The 23964-nt window shown below is 48.8% G+C and overlaps 2 protein-coding genes across 5 annotated transcripts in view; one reads left to right on the plus strand and one right to left on the minus strand.

Annotated features, from left to right (window-relative positions):
- The window catches only part of TSPAN4 (tetraspanin 4), a 381566-nt gene extending 365892 nt beyond the window's left edge, over positions 1-15674 (minus strand). Inside the window, exon 1 of one of the 3 annotated variants that reach the window (XM_030451175.1) lies at positions 15490-15674. The gene's annotated coding sequence lies outside the window, so the exon portion shown is untranslated. The remainder of the gene's footprint in view (positions 1-15489) is intronic. The other 2 variants (XM_030451169.1, XM_030451174.1) reach the window with 2 other exon arrangements.
- A 72-nt stretch (positions 15675-15746) lies between these two features.
- POLR2L (RNA polymerase II subunit L) lies at positions 15747-20668 on the plus strand. 2 transcript variants are annotated; one of them, XM_030451176.1, is made up of 3 exons: positions 15747-15845; positions 16256-16355; positions 20216-20662. In XM_030451176.1, exons 2-3 carry the CDS (start codon positions 16261-16263, stop codon positions 20322-20324), a joined length of 204 nt encoding a protein of 67 aa, XP_030307036.1. In that variant the 5' UTR covers positions 15747-15845; positions 16256-16260; the 3' UTR covers positions 20325-20662. The 2 variants fall into 2 exon arrangements, with proteins under 2 accessions (XP_030307036.1, XP_030307037.1); XM_030451177.1 differs by lacking the exon at positions 15747-15845 and adding an exon at positions 16056-16159 and having other exon boundaries at positions 20216-20668.
- The last annotated feature ends 3296 nt before the right edge of the window (positions 20669-23964 follow it).

Below are 23964 nucleotides of genomic sequence, written 5' to 3' on the forward strand. Positions count from 1 at the left end.
CCTCTGGTTGGGATGCTAGAGCTGCCAGCAGGAGCTGGGCTCCTGGCTTGAAGAATCTTCATTACCTCCAACAAATAGCCAAGAAATCTGTGCAAAAGTAAAGTCTGGCATCCCCCCTCACATTATTAGAAGCACAGGATCAGACTCTATACTAGAAAAAGAGAGAAGGACAAAAGGTCCACCTGGAAACAAGCTTTAGTATGTCAAAGTATATAAGCAGTTTCCTTTAAACAAACTAACAGCAAAGCTGCAAAAGGTGGTATGCACAATAAATAGCTCTGCTGGGCATTTCATAGGCTTTCCAACCCCAGGCTTGACCTCCCCAACACAGCTTTGGGCATTCATGGAATACCCAGGCTAGGTGGATCCTGGTCAGCTGCCTTTAAGGTCAATGGAGAGATGGATACCTCTTCCTGCTAAAATGGAAGTTATCATCTAGACACAAGCATCTCTCCAATTCTTATTTTAGCCACATCAATTTAGTGGCATAACCCCAAAAGTGCATTGGGAACAGCTGGATTCCACTGGAGAAACTAAACAGGATTAGGATTGTGCTCCCTTACTTGACCTGCACTGCTGCTAAATCTGATCAGCAGTGCTCAATGCAGATGACAGGAAAATGGTGGAAGCACAGTAATCTCCAGGGACACAAAACATGGATTTGAAGCTTCTAAAACAGCAGGTTTAGAGGGTATCTTCATGTGTGACCCAAGTGCACAAAGATAAATGCGACCTTCAGCCAACTTTCAGCAAAGACAACTCTGCTTTTCTGGAACTTCACTGTCATTTTTCTAAGAAAATTGTGCTTTTTGGATACAGCAGCTCTGTTGTAGCAAGGGACAAGCATTGAGGAAAAGTAGTATGTATGAAGAGGTGACTTTACCAAGCTCATTCTACTGTAAGACACTTGAGAACAGTTCTGTTCCTGCCAAAAAACTCAAAGATGCAGCAGCAGCATCCCCAGGGACAGCGTGGGGACCCACTGGTGTTCAGCCAGACAGCAACTCAGGTGCTCAGAGGCATCAAAGAGGAGCCAGGGAATTCAAGGGGATGCAACAGAGCAGCTCAACATGGACTTGAGCCCCAGTTCCTTCCCCAGGCACCTCACAGCCCTCCTGTTGCAGAGGTTTGACCTGCAGGTGAGCATTGCTGAAAACCAGATGTTCTCAGGATGCAAGCTGCATTCTGATGGAAAAAAAACACCAAAACAGCACAAGGAGATTTTGTATCACAACACCCCAGCCCTAATAGAGACCCTGAGAAGCATGGCAAACACCAAGTGGTTTTTGCTGGGAAAGTCTCAGGCTGTGTAAAGCTGGGAGCAGTGCACATGCAAGGCTGATCACAGGGATTCACGTGGCTCCTGTGAAATCAGAAAGCATAAACAAGCTCGGAAGGCTTGAAGTCTTTTAACAATCAGAGGGCAGCACTCGGGATCATGGCAGCCTTCTTAAATCCCACTCTGTGTCTGGCCTTGTGCTCTGCATCCCAATCAGCAAACAAAACAAGAAAAGGGTCAGGGACAGAGCTGGGTCAGCTGCAGCCCCCTTCTCCCAGCTCCAGCTTCCACGATTTGCCTCCGTCTCCAGTCCCCTTTCAGCTCCCTCCATATGACTCAAACTTGTGCCATTGCTCCCCTCCTGACACTCACACCATGTTCTGCTCTGCCAGTGACACAGAGAAGCAACAAAAAATGATGAGGAAAGGTCCCTCCTTCCTCCTGCGTCATTAGAGCCTCATCTTTTTGCTGCGTGGAGCTTTGAAAAATGAGAAAACAGATCTGGGATTGAATGGGAGGGGTGTAAAAAGTCCCTGGAACAAAATACCATATGTGCAATGCCTCTTCTGTTCTCCGAGCTGGGAAAGAAAACAGCAGAGAAGCACCAGACCTGTCCTGAGGAACTGGGGATGGGAGGAGAGGAAAAGGACAAACCTAAGGTGAGGCAGAGAAGAATTCCTTCCAGCAGCCATGAGGAAGGAATGTGCAGAAGTGAGAGCTCCTCTGGCTCTGCCCTGCCCAGAGGTAGCACCCAGCACCCCAGGCTTTGCTTTCCCACTGCTCCTTGCCCCCCAGCATTACAGAATGCTGCTTTCATCACCAGTTACCAGGGGATAATTTATTTCCCTGGGCAGAAGCAGAGAGGAGAGGCAGCTGCTGCCCTCTGCAACAGGCAATGTGACATGGGCAGAGCACAGAGCCACAGCACAGAATGCACGCTGCACACACCCTGTCCCTAAAGGAAACCTTGCAAGAGACACCTTTGCCTTCTGGTGCATCCACAGGCAGAACCTCCAGCCTTCAATCCCCATCATCCTTATGCTGCTACATCAAAGCAAAACCCTGTCCTGGCTTTCAACATGCCCATTCCCTCGATTTCCACCCTGTAAATCACACGAGGACTTTTCCCACCCCGCTGCTACCATCTCCTGGGTACACCTGGTCCCATCCATGCCCCTCAGTGCAAACTACACCCTGAGTGCTGCCAGAGCCATCACCCCCCAGGGAGTGACAGGAAGGCTCAGAGGTGGCTCCCGCAAGGCCAGGGGTAGCAGCCAGCAGCATCTTCTGTGTCTGGTGATGCAGTAAAAGCTGCACAGGAAATCTGGGAGCTGCCAACAGCCCCACTCATCACCTGCACACACACAGGCACCAGGTACCAGCTGGGCTCCTCCTGTCTCTCTTTGAGAATTCTGCCCTCAGATTTCTTGAGTCCACTCTGACCCTTCAGACTTCATCAACACTGAGGCAGCCTGGTGTATCAGATTGCTAAAAAAAAAATAAGCTTTTGTTTTGTTTTGTTTTCTCTCAGTGAGTCCCTGACACTGCCCTTCTTCTGAACCATGGCTGAGGAACATCTCACCTGACTTGTCTGCCAGCATCAACACAGCTGATCAAATGCTGAGCTCCGCTGTAGTGCTACCAGATGCAAACCTTCCAGTGCTTCAAATAAAACCAAGATGTTCCAAATTAAAGAAATAAAAGTAAAAAATAAATAAAAAAAATTAAAAAATCCCACCACACAAACAAAACCCCCATAACAAAACAAAACACCAAACCAAAAAATACCTTAAACTACTAAAAAAAAAAAAGCCTACTAAAATCACCAATATACCAGCTGCAATAGCAGCATTTTGGAGAGGATTTTTTATTATTACTATTATATCTGCAGAAGTTAAGCCAAGAAAAAAGAGAAATAAACAGAACCAAGCCCTGCATCCAAGCAACCTCTCTGTGAGCAAACACAGACACACTGAAGGGCTGGCAGAACATGATGCTGAAAGTAAGTGGGGTGGGTTCTGATGGAAACACAATTTTTTAAGATCTGGTGTGAAATCTGCAATGCATGGCACTGAGTAAGAGCTTACACAGGCTGCACAGAAGCACCTAAATATTCCTCCTCCTGCTGTTTATCCCTAGCTGGCACATACTCAGAGACTGGAAAGACAAAGCTAAACCAAAGCTCAGACTGACTTCTTTTACCTCTCATTTGGACTGCATTTTTCCCTCCAGGGATCTCACATGGTTTGGTTTGGTTTGGATCCCATCCCAGCTCAGCCTCAGAGAAATGTATCAAACGATTTCAATGCACCAACACATTTCATTTGAAATTCAAGTATCTTAAATTACTTTGAATGCACATTCTTGACATCTCAATAGCCTTCTGGGTAACTTTTCAGCCACCTAAGTGGTCAAGAGTGCAGGGCAACTGGACTCAACCAAACCCAGGAGACTGCACCACAGAAATCCACAGATTGAGAGCTGTTTGGGTGGAATCCCCCCTTCCATCCCATGGGGAATGAAAACTTCATCACTTTATTCACCATTCCCTTGGACCAAACGTGAAGCAGGGCAAAGCCAGGAGCTGGAATCCAAAAAAAAAGGAAACTGCATGTGGTTGAAATGCTGGTTCTGACTTTCAGCCCTTTGACTGCAGAGGCAGAAAAGGGGACAACAAACTGCCCAGTGCCATGATGATGGGAGGCAAATATCTCAGAATGGTTCAGGCTGAAGAGACAAAGATGTCACCAAGAGGCAATGGCAGGGTTTATGCACACACTGGGTGTATAGGGCTACACACACACTAAGGAAACATGATGAGCAGGGCTCACCAAAACTGTTTTTTCTCAGTGTAACAAATAACTTGGGCAGCAGTAAGGGACATTTGGCTTGGCCACAGCAGCACTTCCCATCAGAACTGTAAATGGGGCTTCCAGTTGCCAAAAGCCACCGGATGCAGAGGGAATCTGAGCTTGGATGAATGCCTGCTAGGACTGAACCTGCAACAGGTAAACTGGGTGCATGAAGAAAGAACCCCAGGAGGAAAAAAAAAAAAAAAAGCCAGAAAACAAGGCTTACTGAGCTGTAAACACTTTTATAGAATTGTGTGCCAAAGACAAGGAACCTGAAATCATTGGCTCATCACGGGTCCCATGAATAAAGGACTTGGCTGCACTTTCCCAGCAGCCACGAGGCTCAACAGTTTTCTCAGGAACTTCAGAGAATTTTACTTCTTTCCTACAACCCCCTTATGCTCTCAGTGGAATCCCCAGACAGCTTTTCAAGCCCTAGGAGTTGGGGCAGCTGACAGCAAAGAGGTTACCCAAAAGGCATGGCAATGATAATCCTGCAGGAATGGAGGCAAACAATAAAAGGGATGCTACCCAGGACCACAAGGAACTTGGCTTTAACCATAACAGCAGGGCACTGCCAAAATGAAATGGGCTGTCACAGGGAGAGCAAAGAAACAGAAAACCCCAACAGAACAGCAAGAGATTAGAGACAACTTTCACAAAACAAATTCTTCTCAAGCCCTACCACTGCAGGAGCAGAAAACTCATTGCATCTCCTCCTTCTGAGGGGACCTCTCTGGGTCCTCATCTCGAGCAGGGGGGAAGAAGCATCTTCTGGGCAGTTCTAGTATAAAACCAGGCTATTACCTGTTTTCCAAGGAAGAAATCTTCTTGTGTGTGTGTGACAAGAAGGTTCTTGTCATCCCACAGCCCCTTCCTCCAGATGTCATGATCCACTCTGAGAAAGCCAGGAAGGCTGGGGAGCAGTGGCAGCTGAACCTGGGGATGCCTGGAGGGAGGGCACTGATCCTGTCCTGCAGCAAGAGCTCTGCTCTGCTCCACACACCTGTGAAGTGGCTGCACATGTGCTGGATGCAAAGCCATTCCCTTTACTCACATCCCCAGAAGAGAGGGGAAAGTGTGTTTGTACAGCATGCATTATGAGAGAGCATCTCTGCTTGAAACTCTGGAGATGGGGCTCTACGGAGAAGCAGAAAAAGGTGTCTCCTCTGGGGAAATGCAAATGCATCAAAATCCACCTCTGCCCAATGTGCAGACAGCCTTGGCATGGCTGACATTCACCCACATCACAGATAAACCACTGCACAGTCCAACTACCGCAGGGCTAAGCAGGACCCCCCCACACACGTTCATCCTCAGAGGTTGAGCAACACAACCAGAAAAAGCTGGGAAAGCTGCATTTCACAGGACACACACTCACACTTCCTTAGCATTCAGCCTTTTGACTTCCCTACTGTGAAGGGCAAGTGTCATAAAGCCAGGGGAGAAACAGCTTCACAAGGTGAAGGCTTTCCCCAGGGGAAAAACCTTGGCTCAGGGGACATCTCAGGGAAGAGGAGCCATGTCCAGGTGCTCAGCATAATGAGGAAGGGGAAAAAAGGGGGGAGGAAGGAAGAGGGGGAAGAGGGGGAAGAGGGGGAAGAGGGGAAGAGGGGGAAGAGGGGGAAGAGGGGGAAGAGGGGGAAGAGGGGGAAGAGGGGGAAGAGGGGGAAGAGGGGGAAGAGGGGGAAGAGGGGGAAGAGGGGGAAGAGGGGGAAGAGGGGGAAGAGGGGGAAGAGGGGGAAGAGGGGGAAGAGGGGAAGAGGGGGAAGAGGGGGAAGAGGGGGAAGAGGGGAAGAGGGGAAGAGGGGGAAGAGGGGAAGAGGGGGAAGAGGGGGAAGAGGGGGAAGAGGGGAAGAGGGGGAAGAGGGGAAGAGGGGGAAGAGGGGGAAGAGGGGAAGAGGGGGAAGCCTTTGTTTTATGCCTACTTTGAAAAGAAATGGATTAAGAAAAAAAAACAAAACACAAGCCTGGGGGGGGTGTCCTCAAAACTTGGTGTATCCTAAAGTAGCTAGGCAAGGTGTTGTTCAAGTAACTGTGTTATCTCCCTGGGCTCCCCAAAGTCTCCCTTCAGATCAGGCAGGGATCTGAAGGCAAGCTGCAAACAAACCTGCAGCCCTGTTCTCTCTGCTCTTTTTAACCAGGGCCACAAAACGAATGCAAAACCCCAACTAAACCCCTCAGTCCCTGAGCACAAAGAGCCCAGGGTTCCCAAAGCTGTGATCCATCACTGCAGACAACCCTCTCTGATCACACCATGTGATTGGAGGCTTTACTTTATTATTCCCTCACACCACCACCAACCAAAGCATCCTGATCAGATCAGATCAGATCAGGCAAAGTGCTGCCTGCCAGAAAAGATTCCTGAATAACCACTGCCTCTGGGAGGTGTGGGGGATTTCTCTCTGTGCCATCACAGACTAAGTGAGGTTCAGAGGCAACACAACCAAAACCAACTGGCATGGGCAGAAGTCTTGTATCCCAAGTTTATTAAACCTTCAGGATTGTTTAACCCAGTCAATTGCAGCATCCCATGTGTTGGACGTACACTCCCAAGTATTACACAGATGCTGAAGAGTGGGAGAACTGCTGGGTAGAGGCAAAAGATGGAACTAGATGGTCCCTTCCAACCCTGAAAATTCCTTGATTCTGTGATTCCATGATTCTGCCTGAGTTCCACAGCACTTGCACCAATCTGTAGGACTTTTCCACAGCAAGCTGGAGACCTTCCCTCAGTTCCCTATTCCTGGAGCTCACAGTTTCCCAGCCCTCCTGCTACTCCAGTGCCCCTGGTGTGATTGAAATGCTGGAACTACCTCTTGAATGAAAAAACAAATTTTCTGCAAGCAAAACAGCTCCAAAATCTATATTCATAAAGAAAGTTTGAAGAATGCAGAGGCTTCTACCCCTTCACCCACCAAAACATAACATTTCTTGGGCTTTCATACATTACAGGCTGTAATTGCTTTCTTTCCTGCAGAGCAGTCACTGTGCATGTATCTCCCACTGTATTACCTCAATATTTTTTTTTCCCTAAGAAGCCCTTCTCTAACAAAAAGGAATTTGCTTGTACAAAGCAAGCTGTATTGCTTCTGCAAGATTTCATTTGAGAACCCACAGTTAAAGTGCAGGACCCCCATGGTTCCCAGTTCTGCAGAGCGATAGCTCCAGCATCCCTTGGGAGATGAAGCACAACATCTTAACACATCCTTCAGGTGAGGGAGCAGCCAAGCCGATTGCCTCCCTCACACAGAGTGGGTCTTAATCTGATGAGAGATGCTAAAGCACCTTAATATTTGATGAAACATTTGGCTGTTTTATAATTTTAAAACCAGCAGCTCAATAAACAAAGCAATGGAATGTTCTCCCAGGATGGCACAGCAGCCTCACTCATCCCAGTGCATCCCAGGCACTCTCCTCCTCCCCACATCATGCTGGAAGCCCCAGAGATCTCAGGCTCTGAATCCCAACAGGGGATTTTCCAGAAAGTGCTCTCTGCCACCAGGATGCAGCAGGGGCAGCTTTGGAGCATCCACCTTCCATGCAGCCCTTCACCTGGACAAAACATCCAAAGGAGCCCAAGCTGTGGTTTTAATCACAACTGCATTTTCTCCTTACCTGATTCAGTTCTGCATCAAGACTCCAGCAACAGACTTTGATCAACCCCAAAACCCAAGCATCCCACAGCATTGCTTCTGCACACTTGCTTTAAGCTTACCTTTTCCCTCAAGTAGCCGTGTGAGACAAGATACCCAGCAGGATGGATCTTTGCTCCTACTGATAACAACCACCTTTTATTTCCACTCCCATCAAGGCTTGCAAGACACCAGGATGGCCAGAAGACAGATGGAAGCAAGCAGCAAGTTTAAATACAGACCTGAGCAACCCCAAAATGCCCAAAGGAAAGCCTTCAGTGGAGTCTGCTTTTTAATTTTTCTTCCAAACACATCTGTTACCCCCAGAATAGGCTCTTTACCTGGTTTTTAAGTCCAGTCCACCCTAGAGATGGCATCCCAGGTTTGGTTTTTTTTACAAGTTGCTTGCCAGAAAATCAGCACACCATACTGAGAGAACAGAGAGTATTTATACAGATGATGAAACCCAGTCACAGTGCTTATCAGAGCCATCTATTGCCCTGGAATTGTTCTCGTGGCATACACACAGGGGGGGTAAGAGAAAGGAGTGTTTTACCAGGATAATTCCATCCTGTTACCTGTGGAGGAGCCAGCCCATCAGTTCTTGGCAGGCCAGCAATTACCACTCTTTAGCATGGTCTGAGGACCATTTCACACTTTCACCATCACTTAGGAGAGCCTCAGGGGTAAGACTTAAAAAAAAAAAAAAAAATTAGAAAATCCCCCTCCCCCCCCAATTCCTTTTAATTGGAGTTCAGGGACTCAGGGATGCCAGGGCAAACTGCTCCCAGAGCACTCTGTTGCTGGAGTCTCTTTAAATAAACTTTGACAGGAGAGGATCTGCTTACAGACCCTTTTTGGGAAAACTTTTATAGAACTTTTTTGGGGGATAAAAGTTCCCAAGCAGCTCAGAGGCAGAAGTGTCTCCATGACTCAGTGGCAATGCACACACTGCTTTCACCATGGGGAAAAAAATACAAAACCTTGGGGCTCCTCCTTTCAAGCATTAAGAGCTGAGAAGTCCAGGATTCACCTCAGTTTCACAGCCCACCCTCTGGAAGGAAAGATCCTGCAGGAATGAAAAGCATTATCCCAGGAAACAGGATTATTCTGACATCTGAGAACACTTGCATGGAAGTGGAGAGCTGATGGGCAGCTCCTGGGATCTTTCTGATTAAAATGCTGCCTCAGGATATTACTCTCCACCCAACACCAAACAGTCAATTAGACTCTGATATATTCATGTAAGAAAGGCTTTTTCTTATAAAATATGTCAATCCAAGACTGAAAAACTTCAGGCTTTTGCCTTGAAGTGACCTTACTGAGAGCAAACATGACCGGTAAAAGCAGTCCTAAACAAGTTAAATACTGACATCTGAGGTAGCAGAAAAGGGAGGCAGCAGGCAGGTGGTTTCTCTAATCCTATCTCTGCATTAAAAAAAATAAAATTAAAAAGAAAAGGCAGGGAAGTAGGGAGAGTTAAGGATAATGTTCTATGTAACTGCAGCAGGTAGTGGATCAAGGGTTGGACATGATCATCTCTGAGGTCCCTTCCAACCCAGCCCATTCTATGATTCTGTGATAATAAGCTGTTAAGGACTATCTTACCTTTTCATTATTAACTGTATGTACATGTACAGGCATAAATGTACACACACAAATACAAAATACACTCGCCCAGCACTCTACAGGTACCACAGCACATTAAACAGAACAGCACAAAAACCTGTTCATGGCATCAGGCTCAGTGGTGTCTGACCATCAGGATGAGCATCAACAAACAATTCTTAGACCAACCTCTTCGACTGAGGCACCCTAAAGCACATTTAAAGCTTCCAAGCAGGACTGAGATCACCGTGATGGCAATGCTCTGCCTCCAGGGACACCTGAAACAGCACTGATGGACACCACCAGCAGGCTCCATAAAAAGGTATCAAACATCATCACTGCTCACCATCTCCTCCTGTTCATTAGCAGGAGAAATCTCCAGGCACAACTCAGAGATCATTAAATATATTTATGAGTATAAAAATAAATATTAAATACTGTTTAATTAAGTATAATTAAATATATTTATGATATATGTATGAATACATGTGCCCTAAGGGCACCTGGTGTGGTCCTGGGGTGCCCTACAGAAGGACAGGAGCTGGACTGGGTGATCCTGATGGGTCCTTTTCAACCCAGGAGATTCCATGATCCTATGATAATGATGCTATGATGTGATTCTGATGATCTGATGTGATTCTATAGTATGATTTTATAACACAGAGCATCCTAACTCTTGTCCAGTGAAGGCAAATGAGGTCCCTTCCCCCTTCTCACTTGGCAGGGAGCTTTCCATCCAACCCAAGGACACCTAAATGTTTTTATGGCAAAATGTTTGCACTTTTTAACATATCTATGGGACTCCCTCAGCCACCCTAGTTAGCAAAGACATGTTACTCACTATACATTTCATATAAATCCTTTCCATCCCTTGTAACTGAGGAAGCTTTGTATGTAAACCCAAGTACATTCTGCCCCCATTAGGAAGCCAATTACAGCAGGGAAAACAAGCAATTAACAAGGTGTAAAATAAACATCCTGCCACCTGCCTTTCAAGAGCAGCCCCACTTCAAACAAATCCCAGGCTCAGCACAGCTTTCAGCGTTGGCAACTGATATTATCCAGGTATTTATGCAGCAGCTGCTCTCCACTGCAACAAATATTACAGCTTACCAGATAAGGTCAGCATATTTAAAAAAAAAAAATACATAGCAAGTATGAAACCCTGCTTTGAAGCCACAAATGTTGCTTTTAATGAAAATCAGCAGCATCAGGCTTGTCTGGCATTACAGTGAATATTACAGTCACAGCCCCAGCTTAAAGAGGCTTCTTTCTCCTCATTTCTACTTGCTTAGCAGCTTCTGCGTTTGTTTCCCTAAATCCAGAGACCTGAGCAGCTATTAAACAGCAGGCACAGCAACTAAACAGAGCTCTACAGACTCCAGAAGTCTCTCCTCCTTCCAGCATCCTTGCTTCTGCTTCCAGGCTTTCCTCACCCAGAAAGCTTTATCCAAGTGCAGGCAAGGGGCAAGGCACATGAGGGGTCAAAAAGCCACCTGCTAAAAACAAAAACACAAGGGGAAAGCAAGATGCTATCTGAATTTTGGCTCCTTGAGCCTGCAAGCTCTGAAGGGCAAGAAGTCCTTCTGAAGTCACTAACTTCAGATGGAGAGAGTTTTCTTCCCTTTTGTGGAATGGGATGAATTTCCCACTGCTGAGTAATTGACCAGGACTAGAGAAAGCCCAACAGTAAATCTGCAGGATTTAATAGACTTGGAGTGGAGAATGTGCCTGAGAAAACAGCAGTCGAGCTTCATCTTGCACAGATATTTTTTTTCTTATCTCCCCCTATCACTCTCTGCTGTTACATATTTATTTAAGTTTTCCAAGTCACATTTCAGTTCCTGACTAATGTCCTGTTCAATCACTCAGCTCAAGAAGCATGCAAGTCTTTTTTTTTTTTTTTTCTCTTAGGGCTTTTCTCTCTGGCTTCCTGAGGGGTACAAGACTGAGGAGCAGCAAACTGAACACCACACCATGAACGTCTGCAACCATGTACAGGATTCTGCAGTGGGTCAGAGATGGAGGGAAAGCTGGTAACATTTTCTTTTCTAAATGACCACTGTATTCAGGGCTTTTGACTCCAAACAGGGCCAAGAGGACTAACCAGGTTTATAGAAGGTCATGATCAATAGAATCACAGAATCATAGAATGGGCTGGGTTGGAAGGGACCTCAGAGATCACCAAGTCCAACCCTTGATCCACTCCCCCCGTGGTTCCCAGCCCATGGCACTCAGTGCCACATCCAGGCTCTTTGGAAAGATCTCCAGACACGGAGAATCCACTACTTCCCTGGGCAGCCCATTCCAATGCCTGATCACCCTCTCCAGAAAGAAATTCTTTCTCATCTCCAACCTAAACCTCCCCTGGCACAACTTGAGACCCTGCCCTCTTGTCTTGCTGAGAGTTGCCTGGGAAAAGAGCCCAACCCCCCCCTGGCTCCAACCTCCTTTCAGGGAGTTGCAGAGAGTGATGAGGTCTCCCCTGAGCCTCCTCTTCTCCAGCCTCAACACCCCCAGCTCCCTCAGCCCTTCCTCACAGCAATTCTGCTGGATCCCTTCACAGCCTCCTTGCTCTTCTCTGGACCTGCTCCAGCACCTCAATCTCCTTCCTGAGGGGCTGAGGGGCCCAGAACTGGACACAGGACTCAAGCTGTGGCCTCCCCAGAGCTGAGCACAGGGGCAGAATCCCTTCCCTGGACCTGCTGGCCACGCTGTTCCTGAGCCAGCCCAGGATGCCATTGGCCTTCTTGGCCACCTGGGCACACTGCTGGCTCCTCTGCAGCTTCCTGGCAATCCAGACTCCCAGGTCCCTTTCTGCCACTCTGTGCCCAGCCTGGAGCTCCCCATGGGGTTGTTGTGGCCAAAGTGCAGGACCCGGCACTTGGAATGTTGAACCTCATCCCCTTGGGATCATCCCAACTCTCCAGTCTGTCCAGGTCCCTCTGCAGAGCCCTCCTGCCTTCCAGCTGATCCACACTCCCCCCAGCTTGGTGTCATCTGTGACAACCCAAACAATCCTTCACTGTAAAGTTCTTTTCAGAAGTCCTGAATTAAATTCACTCTCCTTGGACACAACTGCTCCCTAATGGCAACCCACATCCTACAAGACCCAGGTGATAATGTGGATATCTGCAGAAACAACCAGGGCAGAAGAAGGGAAACAAGAGAAGGTGAAAAGCTCCCAAGTCTCTAGACCCACACCTAAACCTGACCTACTGCAACCCACAAAGTTAAAAAGAAAAATTAAACTCTAAGCTGCTGTTTTCTCATGCTCCCAGCACAAGCACAGATCCCATGACTCCCTCTAAATTACAGAGACAGGGTCACAAAAAGCATGATTTGCCACCACGAGCTGCAGGAGGTCATATGGCAACTCAAGCTATGAAAGTATTTTAAAAGGAGTTCTGTCAGGTCAATTGAATGACTTTTTTTATGACTTTTTTTTTTTTTTAAAGCAGCAGCAATATTTTTTTCCTTATATTTTGTGGATGGGAGAGTAGGAAGCAGGATCTGCTCCTAAGTCAGCACACTAGGATTTCTGAACCCATCACTAACAGTGCCATGCTGGATTCTGTACACCTAAACAACAGCAGGGATGGTGGAGAGAACACTGCCAGCTCCAAGATGATGTTTAGATGAGAGGAAGAAGTCCTGTGCTGCATTCATGGAGCAGGGGGATGTGTTCCCTGCAATGCCCCACAACAAAGACTCACACAGCAGGAAAGCAGCTGAGTCCTCAGACTTATTCCAACTCTCTTAGTTGGATGGAAATCTCATCTGCTCAGAGCTGAGGAGTGCTCCAGTGGGCTGCCAGGTCCTTGAAGGTCCAGAGAATCAGCAGCTTGGGGCAAGAGACCAGAAACAGGGGAAGAATTTATTGTTATGCAGTTCTAGGATTAGTTCTAGGAGACAGAACTCCAATTCTTTAAATTCTTCCCCCGACAAAAAAAAAAAAAAAATGCTTCAAGAGACCTAATGCTCCAATTCTTCCTGTTCTCAGCTCTCTTCAAAGGGTGGTTGAAAAGACCAAATTTGAGTAAATACTAAAACTGCAGCAGCTGGGGATCAGCAGCACCCAGCTCAGCTGAAAAAGAGAGGAGTTGAAGAGATGGAATGCTACAAATGGGAGCTGAGTCCCCACATCACCCTAATCAGCATAAGCTGCAGCCCATAAAACACTGATTCTGATTCCTAATGGTCAGATGTGTGCACATCCCCCCCAGTATTTTACATTTGTGTGGTTTGGCAAAGAGTCAGATTAAGCAGAGGAAGGATGAAGTGGAGCAGGGAATGTTCTCTGGATGTTGCAATCTCTTCAGGTCACAGATCACAAAAAAAAAAAAAAACCAAAAAAACCCTGTATTTTCTATGATCAAAGAAGCTCCAGCCATGAAAGGGCTGTTTAGTTCATTAAGCCCATCACCCAGCCACAGGAGGTTACCCAGAGGAGACATAACAAAGTTCAGGAGAACAAGCAGAGTTAAGTTTTTCTTCAGAAAAAAAGTTGCTAAACAAAGTCAGAGAGGGGAAACAGGTCTGAAAGTTAAAATAATCCAGTTTTAAGAGATAAGCCAGCACAAAGTTCTACAAAGCAGCTGGAAGATGCTGACCCACACCTAATGATGTGGCTCTGCCATGAAGCCCCTTTCCCAGCTGCAGATTTCCATCTCCAACCACAAATGCCTTGTACAGTGAAAGGAAATCCCTTGGGAGCCCTGAAAACGCTCAGCCTCCCAATTCCCCCCAAAAAGAAAAAAAAATCAACAACCAAACAACAAGGAATCAAAGGAGGAAAAGAAAAGAATTGGTTCCCCTCGGCCTGCAGCTGCAGCAATGATCATAATTGAGGTGGCAGGAGGTTCCCCTCCTCTCCATGCCAATTCCCTCTGTTCACAGCAGGGCAGGATTGGTTCTGGGACTGCAGAAATCACTGTCTTTTCACCAGCAATCAGAGGGGTAAAAATGCTCCCTAACAACCTCAACCCTTTACTTGGTAAAACCAAATTATTTGCTGGTTTACAGTTCAACTTAGGTCTGGCATTTCTGTGCAGAGGGTCAATAATCCAGTCGTTCAGAAAAAAAAAATATATAAAAATAGTCACGAAAGAGGTATTAACATAAGCTATGCATTAAGAAAGAATTATTTCTCTGCCTGGCAGTAATGGCTCTTCCCCGGGGATCAGCTCACAGATTCTTGGGCAGGAAAACACTTTTGGATCATTTCTGCTCTGCCCGAGGACAATCAGTGTGATTCTAACAAGTCAGGAACAAGGACCGACTGCTCAGGTTTCATCCCAGGGGTTCAGAAGCGCAGTGTCTGCCCCTGAAGTTTGCAGCCACCCCAGCACACTTCGCTTCACTTCGCTTTGCTGAGCACACCCCGTGCCCCAGCATCATTTACACGAACCAAACACCACGAAACCCTTTCAAGCCGAATCATCCCCTGCTACCAAACCTCCGCGCCTTGCGCTGCGGGTTCAATCGGTTGCTTTGCCCGCATCCAGCGAAAGGAACTCGTCCCCCAGACCCCGCGCAAGCTGCGGGTCCCGGAGGTACCAGGACCTGGAGGTACCGCTTCGGTTCTGGTCTGGGCACGGAGAGCTCAGAACCAGACGGAGCAACGGGAAAAGTTAACCGGGACGGCGGCAAGCCCAGCCTGACCCCCGGACTTCACAACTCTCGGCATAGCCACCGCAACCGGACCGGGACTGCCCGGGGGAGGGGGGGGTTCTCCCGGTCCCGCACAGCCCCGAGGGAGCGATAAATCCATCGGGCCGGCTGTGAGCCCGGGCGGCAGCGGCTCCTGCCCTCCCCTGCCTGAGGGAGCGGGGAATGAGAAAGCGGAGAAGCAGCCCCGCAAGGGCCGCGGCGCTGGGGCAGTCCCGGCAGCCGCTCCCGCAGCCCCGCAGCCCCGCACGCCCTCCCCCGGCCGCTGCTCAGCCCGGGCGGCGGGGGCTCTGCCCTCTGCGGGGACCGAGAGGGGACCCGCACCCCGTCCCATAGCCCTGACCCGCTGTGTCCCCGTCACGCCCGCCTCCCCCGGGCAGGGCAGGGCTGGGGGTGCGGGGCTGCGGCCACCAGTTGCGCTTCCCAGCCCGGACGCCTCCGATACCTGAGCCGGGATGGGATGAGAAGTCTCGCCGCTGCGGGAGCCCTCTGGGAACGCAACAAGTGCCCACCGGGATGGTGCTGAGGATGATGATGATGATGATGATGATGATGAGAGGTTCGGGGCTCCGCACCAAGGCTGCTGCTGCTGCCGCCGCTCCGCGTTCCCGGCGCCCGCGCTGCCACTCAGCGCCCTACACGCGAAACGCGAAAACGATCCCGCCCCGCCGGCGCGCTCTCTTGAGCCACGCGGGCCGCCGTACCGCGGCCTGTACCATCGCTGCGCGATCGCGGGGGTGCACCGGGCCCTCTCCGTGTCCTCTCCGCGCCCGGACCGCCGCTGCGGGAGCGGCCGCTGCGGTACGAGACGGGGCCCCGCAGCCCCAGGCGGGACCGGGGGTTTGCTTTCGGGGAGCCTTAGAGCGGGACTGGCGGGCGAGCTGGGAACGGTCTCCTCGGGGGCGGCCTGGCCCGGCCACCCGAGCTCCCGGGGCCTTCCCGGGGCCTTCCCGCCACCTCCCGGCCCGTTCTGCCGGGATGAGCCGGGCCCGGGCCCTCTCCGGTTCCCCCGGGCGGGTGTGATCGGTGTCCCAGTGCCACTGCCCTCCGCGGCACAGCCCCGGGGCCTCGCCCCGCTGCCCCGTTCTGAGGCGCCTCTTGGGCCCGAACACGGGGTTGGTTTCTGTCGTTGTATTTGAAGGTGGCGTTGAGTAATTTGGGGCGAAGATGTGAAACTGCTCGGTGTTTATTTTTTGTTTTGAACTTTGCAGGTACAATGATCATCCCGGTGCGGTGCTTCACCTGCGGGAAGATCGTTGGGAACAAATGGGAAGCGTACCTGGGGCTGCTGCAGGCTGAGTACACGGAAGGGTGAGTGCTGCCCTGCGGGGCCTGGGCTCCTCTGGGATGGAATCATAGAACTGGCTGGGTTGGAAGGGACCTCAGAGATCACCAAGTCCAACCCTTGATCCACTCCCCCCGTGGTTCCCAGCCCATGGCACTGAGTGCCACATCCAGGCTCTTTGGAAAGATCTCCAGACACGGAGAATCCACTACTTCCCTGGGCAGCCCATTCCAATGCCTGATCACCCTCTCCAGAAAGAAATTCTTTCTCATCTCCAACCTAAACCTCCCCTGGCACAACTTGAGACCCTTTGTGCCCTCTTGTCTTGCTGAGAGTTGCCTGGGAGCAGAGCCCAACCCCCCCCTGGCTCCAACCTCCTTTCAGGGAGTTGCAGAGAGTGATGAGGTCTCCCCTGAGCCTCCTCTTCTCCAGCCTCAACACCCCCAGCTCCCTCAGCCCTTCCTCACAGCAATTCTGCTGGATCCCTTCACAGCCTCCTTGCTCTTCTCTGGACCTGCTCCAGCACCTCAAGCTCCTTCCTGAGGGGCTGAGGGGCCCAGAACTGGACACAGGACTCAAGCTGTGGCCTCACCAGGGCTGAGCACAGGGGCAGAATCCCTTCCCTGGACCTGCTGGCCACGCTGTTCCTGAGCCAGCCCAGGATGCCATTGGCCTTCTTGGCCACCTGGGCACACTGCTGGCTCCTCTTCAGCTTCCTGGCAATCCAGACTCCCAGGTCCCTTTCTGCCACTCTGTGCCCAGCCTGGAGCTCCCCATGGGGTTGTTGTCAGGCTCTCAAAACAATGCAGTAATGCTGAGATACTGAAAATGAATTTATTTTTTTTTTCACTGAAGAACAGCACTCTCATTCAAATAGCTGCCTGGCCCAAGATAAACACCCAGTAAGGACAATTATTTAGCCTCTGTTCTGACGGGAACAAACAATAAAATGGGCATAAAATATCCACATTCACTGTGTTACAGAATTGCTGTACAGATACATTCTGTATTTAACCAGGGGTTGTACATTCTGTAAAGTCAGAAAGCAGTTGTTACCTGCTGAACCTTCTTGGGTAGCAGCATGGATTTGGCTGAGGCAAAACCTTTAGAGCCAGGACAGCCTCAGGTATTTAACTAGAAAAAAAAGCAGCAGTATTATCAACTTTATCACCATTATGGGTTTTTTTTAAAGGTGAGAGAAGTCACACGAGCAGGGAGTAACCAGTCCTGGTGACAATGGGTCCCCATTTTGGGTTCTGTAAAAAAATTCCACGTTCACTCCCTAGAATTGCCAACCCTATTTGAAACTGTTGGTTTGCTGGGGAGAAGAGGAGGTTTAACTGCTCCAAATACTTGATAGTTTTATTTTAATAAGCCTGTACGTGCTTTGCACAGCAAGGATTGTCTTGTAGTAGTTCCAGGAGGGTCTGGCTGTGGTGGGACAACTTCAGAGGGGTTTGAGAAGGTAACTCTGGAGAAACACTCCCACTGTCATCAAGGATGAAGAGAAAAAAGAAGACATTTGCAATTCAAAGGAGTGGAAAACAATTTTGAGAGACTTGCAGAGTGATGTTGGAATTCTTAAGTAGAAAGGAAAGAGGATTTGCTTTGCATTCCTATGGTTCAGCTGACTCATAAGGTTTTTTAAAGGACTTCTGTCAATGAACTATCAGAAGAGTGGATATTAACAACACAGATCCCACTGCCTTTTTTCTTAAGTAAATCTGAAAATATTCTTAGGTTTAGGACACCATTTAATCTGCTGTTAAACAGTGGAGCACAGACCAAGCAGGGAAGGAAAGCTTTGGGGTTTGAGACTCATCTAATCTTGTAGGAAATTGCAATTAATTTCTGTGCTTCTCAGTGCTCAGTCTGGCATTTGCAGGGGGAAGGTTTCCTGTCCTCCCAGGCTCATTAAAAGCTGTCCAGTGTAAATTATTCAGCACTTTCTCCAAATCTCATTACTTCTCTGAGTGGCCTTTTTAGGGTGTATTTACATCCCAGAATCTATCTCAGGCAGCTGAGGAGAACATTGCAGCTGCTAAACAAGGTGTTTGGCAAGTTCCTACCAAAAGCAAATATTTTCCTTTCATTTATGGAGTGAAAAGCTTTGCAGTGGTCTGGGTTGCAGGTCACTCCTCAGCAATACTGACATTTATCAGAGCTATTCCAGTAGTGTTTTCTGACTTAGTTTCCAAGTATTTTTTTCTCAAATGTTTTTGGAAAGTTTAGACATGGGGATGTTATTTATGCATTTTGTTTTGAACATGCTCTGTTCCTACAGTCAGCTTTTTGCAAATGCTGCTCCTAAAAATGAGCAGCCCTCCTGCTGAAGCCCTTGGAGAGCTGCTGGCCAGCTACAGAAAGTTTTAATGGCAGCAGAGAAGCTGCTGGAGTTGGACTCAGTGCTTGAACCCAACAAGTTTTTACCAGCTCCAGCTCAGGCAGAGGCTTCCTTTCAATCATCTGTACAAAACTGAAGAAGTAGGGAAGGATCTGTCAGCTTCTTCCTGCAGGAGAATGCTCTAAACACCCAAGGTCAGTCGTATTTCCTGACTGTCAGGTTCTGGAGGGGCATCAGGCTGGCTTTATGCTTTATAGGTTGGTGTGGGAGAGCTCAGGTACTGTCACTTATCTGAGTGCTCTGATAGCTAAATCCTCTGAAGACACATGCAGTGGCTTAGGGGAGGAAAGACTCATAAATTCTCCACCCATATCACAGAAACTTGAGCAGTCACTCAGAAGGAATTAAGTGGAAAAGCTGTAAAACAGAAACGTCTTGGTGAGCAGCCTGTGTGGGAACAGAACAGGCTGTGTGGAACTGGATGGCTTTCTGACATGGAAGGATTTTAACCTTCCTCTGGATCAACATCTCATCCATAGGAGGGGGAGTTTGCATTCCAAGTCACTTCAGTTTCTGTCTCTCCTCACCCTTTTACCAGGGCCTAGATCACAAATTCCTCATGTGAGGGAGGCAAGCATCATCCTCAGCTACACAGAGATCTATAAATACATATATTTAGTTATGATGGTGCTTAGAGATGCTGCCAATAGCATGGGGAACAGTGCTTACAGATGTTACTCCTTGGTCCCAGGTCAGGAATCTCTTGTCTTCATGCTGCCTTCTGCCAGCAGGAGAATGTTCCAGAGCTTTGTTTCTGTTGCTGCATTCTCACTTCTTGGTTGATCAGGATCTTAACCACATCAGCTCCTCTTTTTTCTGTTTGTAAGAGAAAGACTCAGTTACTGTAACCACAGAAGGTTAGAAATGCACCATATTTAAGCTCTCTTTCCAGCTGCAAAGACTGAAATCCTATTTCCCAAACCAAAACACTTGCATCTCAGTTACCTTTGATGTTCCATGGCCAAAGGTGCCCTCACAAGGGGGGGATAGTTCAGAAGAGGCCCTGTGCAAGGGTAAATCTCTTGGGGTTCTGTTCCTCTGGGAGTTCTGCAGATTTCTCTCTGAAAGCTCTGGAGCTGTCAGCTGGATGCCTCCTTCAGCTGCAGATCATGGAAAAGGACATCACCACCACATGCTAAATAGTTTCTTCATTCTCACTGCAAACTTAGCTCTGCTCTGGGACCAAGTTCAAAGTCATCAGCATGTTGCTTGGCAACACACAGGAGTGCTTCTGAGTCTCTCTTTTGTGTTTGGGTGTTGGTTTTTTGTTGGGTTTGGGGTTTTTTTATGTTGCTTGGGGCTTTTTTTATGTTGGGGCTTTGTTTGGGTTGTGTTGTGTTGTTTGGGGTTTTGTTTGGGTTGTTTTGTGTTGTTTGGGTTTTTGGGGGGGTGTGTGTGGTTGTTGTTGTTCTGTTGTTTTTGTTTGGGGGGGTTTTAAATTGTTTTTCTTGATTTAAATTGTTTTTCTTTTCTCATGAACAGAGATGCCCTGGATGCCCTTGGCCTGAAGCGTTACTGCTGCCGCAGGATGCTGCTGGCCCACGTGGATCTCATTGAGAAGCTTCTGAATTATGCACCCCTGGAGAAATGAGATGGATAAAGTACCGTGGGGCAAGCCCTGGGGAACCTGTCTCGAGTTCCAAACTGGACTTCAGACAGTAAATGGTAAAAGCCATCATTAGCAGAAGCAGAAATACCACCCCAACCAACTGTGCTCTCTCAGGGAAACAAAGGAAGGAGGATGAAGTCCATTCAGCCAAGATTTGGAGCTTGAATGAAAAGTTTGGATGCTTCTTTTTAATGCTGTGTCTGTTTAATTCTGTTTCACAAACTTTTAGGTGCATCCACCAGCTAAAATAGGTGTTTGTTCATGTAGAGAAATTGCTCCATTTCATTAAAATGTTGAAATAAAGGAGGTGTTTCCTTGCAGCCTTCCTCCAGTTTCTGGATAAAGTGCATGCTTATATCTTGCTGATTGCTTTGTACTTAGTACTAAGTCAGCAACTCAGTGTTTTGTGCCAGGCAGGTAAAGGGGTTAAAAAGATGGGACTGAACCTTGAGGTTCAGCAATAGAATTATAGAATCATAGACTGGGCTGGGTTGGAAGGGACCTCAGAGATCCCCAAGTCCAACCCTTGATCCACTCCCCCCGTGGTTCCCAGCCCATGGCACTCAGTGCCACATCCAGGCTCTTTGGAAAGATCTCCAGACACGGAGAATCCACTACTTCCCTGGGCAGCCCATTCCAATGCCTGATCACCCTCTCCAGAAAGAAATTCTTTCTCATCTCCAACCTAAACCTCCCCTGGCACAACTTGAGACCCTGCCCTCTTGTCTTGCTGAGAGTTGCCTGGGAGCAGAGCCCGACCCCCCCCTGGCTCCAACCTCCTTTCAGGGAGTTGCAGAGAGTGATGAGGTCTCCCCTGAGCCTCCTCTTCTCCAGCCTCAACACCCCCAGCTCCCTCAGCCCTTCCTCACAGCAATTCTGCTGGATCCCTTCACAGCCTCCTTGCTCTTCTCTGGACCTGCTCCAGCACCTCAATCTCCTTCCTGAGCTGAGGGGCCCAGAACTGGACACAGGACTCAAGCTGTGGCCTCCCCAGGGCTGAGCACAGGGGCAGAATCCCTTCCCTGGACCTGCTGGCCACGCTGTTCCTGAGCCAGCCCAGGATGCCATTGGCCTTCTTGGCCACCTGGGCACACTGCTGGCTCCTGTTCAGCTTCCTGGCAATCCAGACTCCCAGCTCCCTTTCTGCCACTCTGTGCCCAGCCTGGAGCTCCCCATGGGGTTGTTGTGGCCAAAGTGCAGGACCCAGCACTTGGAATGTTGAACCTCATCCCCTTGGGATCATCCCAACTCTCCAGTCTGTCCAGGTCTCTCTGCAGAGCCCTCCTGCCTTCCAGCTGATCCACACTCCCCCCAGCTTGGTGTCATCTGTGAGTTTGCTGATGGTGGACTCAATCTGTGCTGCTCCTGGAAGTTTCTGGAGCTGGCAGAATCTGCTTTCTGCTGTAAATTCAACTTGCAGTCTCTACCCCAGTTCTCATAAAACCCTGGTGCTGCTGTGTTCTAAAAACCAGCAGTTCAGATGGTGCAGTGCCCTTCAGTGAGCTGAAAGATGCCTGAGTGTTCCTACAGAAAGCCCTGGCTGTGAGAATTCAGGCATGCTGGTGTGAAGAGGATCAAAGTCTTGGTCTTGCCAAGCACCTGCACCATTCTGCAGCTGCTCCACATGCAAGCTTGACACTTGGGAGGCATTGCTTAGGCTTTGTGGAGCCATGGCCAAACTGCACTGCTCTCTGCTGGAACAAAACATTGTGTGCAGAGCTTGTGAGAGAGAGAGAGAGACAAGCACTGACCCTGCCAAAAGGTCTCCCCTTCCTCTCACACTGTCAGCTTGAGAGAGGGAAATAAATCATGGTGGTGTTGTGTGCAGTTAAACACACCTGAAAATGAAGGAGGCCAAATGCAAAGCCTTGCTCAGGGCTCTATTCAAAGGCATCAGCAGCCTGCATGCAATGGAGGAGAAGTCCCTGGTGCAGCAGTCTGGCAGGAAACAAACAGACTGGAGCAGGGGACAGCTCTGGGTACAGTTAAACTTGTGGCACTCACCTGCTGGTTCAGAACTACCCCTGTGGGTTATCTTCTGTAGCTGAAGGTAGTTTTAACACAAGCTGGGCTGCCAGAGGTACCTGGTGTGCTCAGTGGGTCCCCTCGAGTCCTGTGTCCAGTTCTGAGCCCCTCAGCTCAGGAAGGAGCTTGAGGTGCTGGAGCAGGTCCAGAGAAGAGCAAGGAGGCTGTGAAGGGATCCAGCAGAATTGCTGTGAGGAAGGGCTGAGGGAGCTGGGGGTGTTGAGGCTGGAGAAGAGGAGGCTCAGGGGAGACCTCATCACTCTCTCCAACTCCCTGAAAGGAGGTTGGAGCCAGGGGGGGGTTGGGCTCTTTTCCCAGGCAACTCTCAGCAAGACAAGAGGGCAGGGTCTCAAGTTGTGCCAGGGGAGGTTTAGGTTGGAGATGAGAAAGAATTTCTTTCTGGAGAGGGTGATCAGGCATTGGAATGGGCTGCCCAGGGAAGTAGTGGATTCTCCGTGTCTGGAGATCTTTCCAAAGAGCCTGGATGTGGCACTGAGTGCCATGGGCTGGGAACCACGGGGGGAGTGGATCAAGGGTTGGACTTGGTGATCTCTGAGGTCCCTTCCCACCCAGCCCATTCTGTGATTCTGTGATTAACACCAGACTGGCTCACAAAGTCAGCTGAAGTACAGCTTCCACCTGGCTATCACCTTACTAATCTTTACCCTTACTTTTCATTCTTGTCCAAGGTAAGACAAGGTATTTCCCATATTCACCAAATCTTAAGACCTTTTAAGAGCATTTGCTTTATCCTAATGCAAAATGAATTAAGCAATCAGCTCTAGCATGAGTTTCATAGTGGTTAATAGCTGTGGGGCTGCTGTATTGGCTACCTAAGTGCACTTTTAGGCAGTTTTTGGGTTTTTTTTTAAAAAGGAACACTGAAATATAGGATGACCTTTCCAAGCTGCACTCCACTAGGACACTTTCCCACATCACAGAGGAGCTTTAGGTGGAGGTAGGTGCTAGCTTGTTCACAGCCAGATCAGAGCACTGTGCCCAGCTCTGCCTCTGAGCTGGAACTGAGAAAGTGTCACAGCCCAGGCTGGGGACATCTGGCAGAGGCAGCCCATGTGTCATGCCATGGGAAAGCTGTCAAGGAACTGGCTGAGATGAGCCAAGAGGACTTTGTGTCTGTCTGCAAAAGCAATTTTCTCATCTAGTTTGCTGCCTTTTGGGAGGTGATGCCAAGATGCCAGCCATGAAAAGCTGTGGCTCTTAAATACTCACAATTAAGATGCAATTTGCAGAAACATGGCAGGCCTCATTCAAAGGGAAAAGCAAAGCCACCCTGGTTGCTCTCATTACTTCTCCTCAGGAAAAAAAATACAGGGTGAAGGGGAAGGCAGTAACAGTGGTGCTGCTCTGTCAGACACAGGGAACACCAAAAAAAGCCCCAATCAAACAAAAAGACTAGAAAGACAAAGTCACAACAGGCCCTGCTCTTAGCTCCTGCAGCACACCACAACCTGCCTGAAGCACAGCTTTTCTTTGGGAGGTTGCAAATGCAGTATTAACCAAAAAAAAAAAAAAAAAAGAAAATGCTTCTTTAATGAGGTGAAGGAAATGGTTCAGGGTGTTCATACGAAAGGTTGTC

Source organism: Calypte anna, chromosome 5, assembly GCF_003957555.1.
Source record: "Calypte anna isolate BGI_N300 chromosome 5, bCalAnn1_v1.p, whole genome shotgun sequence".
In the NCBI taxonomy this organism is placed as follows: Eukaryota; Metazoa; Chordata; class Aves; order Apodiformes; family Trochilidae; genus Calypte; species Calypte anna.